This window comes from Asparagus officinalis, chromosome 4, assembly GCF_001876935.1.
Source record: "Asparagus officinalis chromosome 4, Aspof.V1, whole genome shotgun sequence".
In the NCBI taxonomy this organism is placed as follows: Eukaryota; Viridiplantae; Streptophyta; class Magnoliopsida; order Asparagales; family Asparagaceae; genus Asparagus; species Asparagus officinalis.
Window position 1 is genome coordinate 10899818 of NC_033797.1, and position 739 is coordinate 10900556.

The window sequence follows — 739 nt, forward strand, 5'->3', positions numbered from 1 at the left end:
CACTGCAGGGGGAACATGTCGGGATTTATGGTGCCGAAAAAAGTGGCGTTCGTCGATGAGATACCGAGGAATTCGAACGGAAAGCCGATGAAGAACATGATGAGGGAGAAGGCAAAGGGGTTCAAAATTACTGTTGCTGAGCATAGGGTGAAGAATAACGGTAACAACAGAAATAACCGTAAAGATTCGGGGAAGGAGCAGCACCCGCAGGTGGCGGCTTTATCTCGGCTCTGATGACTTGCTTGGACTAGCGCTTTCTTAATCACACACAGTAATTGTAGAGGTACTGTGATCAGTTGATAATGTGTATTCTAATACTGTACTTGGATTCATGTTAAAAGTTACGGAATAAACTTGTTTTGGTTAATTTACTTGGACCTGGACTTGTCTTGATTTGGGCTCGGATGATCAATCAACAACAAACATGCTTACTTTTTGATAGACACTTTCTAAATAGTTTATTTAAGAGTAATTTTAGATTTTTAGTAAAAAATCTGAAATTTTTATAAGAGTAATTTTGGATTTTTACTAAAAATCTAAAATTACTCTTACATAAACCATTTACAAAGTGTCTATCAAAAAGAACAATCAACAACAAACAAATCCCATATGGATGAGAGATTTTTATAAAAGTAATTTTAGATTTTTTAGTGAAATTTTTTTGCTAAAACACTTTCAAAAATTGGTTTATATATAAATTGAAACTGAAAGATAACTTCTATATAATTGATTCACCTTT

General features: G+C 34.0%; 1 protein-coding gene across 1 annotated transcript in view; it reads left to right on the plus strand.

Annotated features, from left to right (window-relative positions):
* LOC109838174 (probable acyl-activating enzyme 12, peroxisomal) overlaps positions 1-371 on the plus strand; it is a 1668-nt gene extending 1297 nt beyond the window's left edge. Inside the window, exon 3 of the mRNA XM_020406637.1 lies at positions 1-371. This exon is cut by the window's left edge and continues 344 nt beyond it. Coding sequence (XP_020262226.1) covers positions 1-234 — 234 coding nt within the window. The 3' untranslated portion in view covers positions 235-371.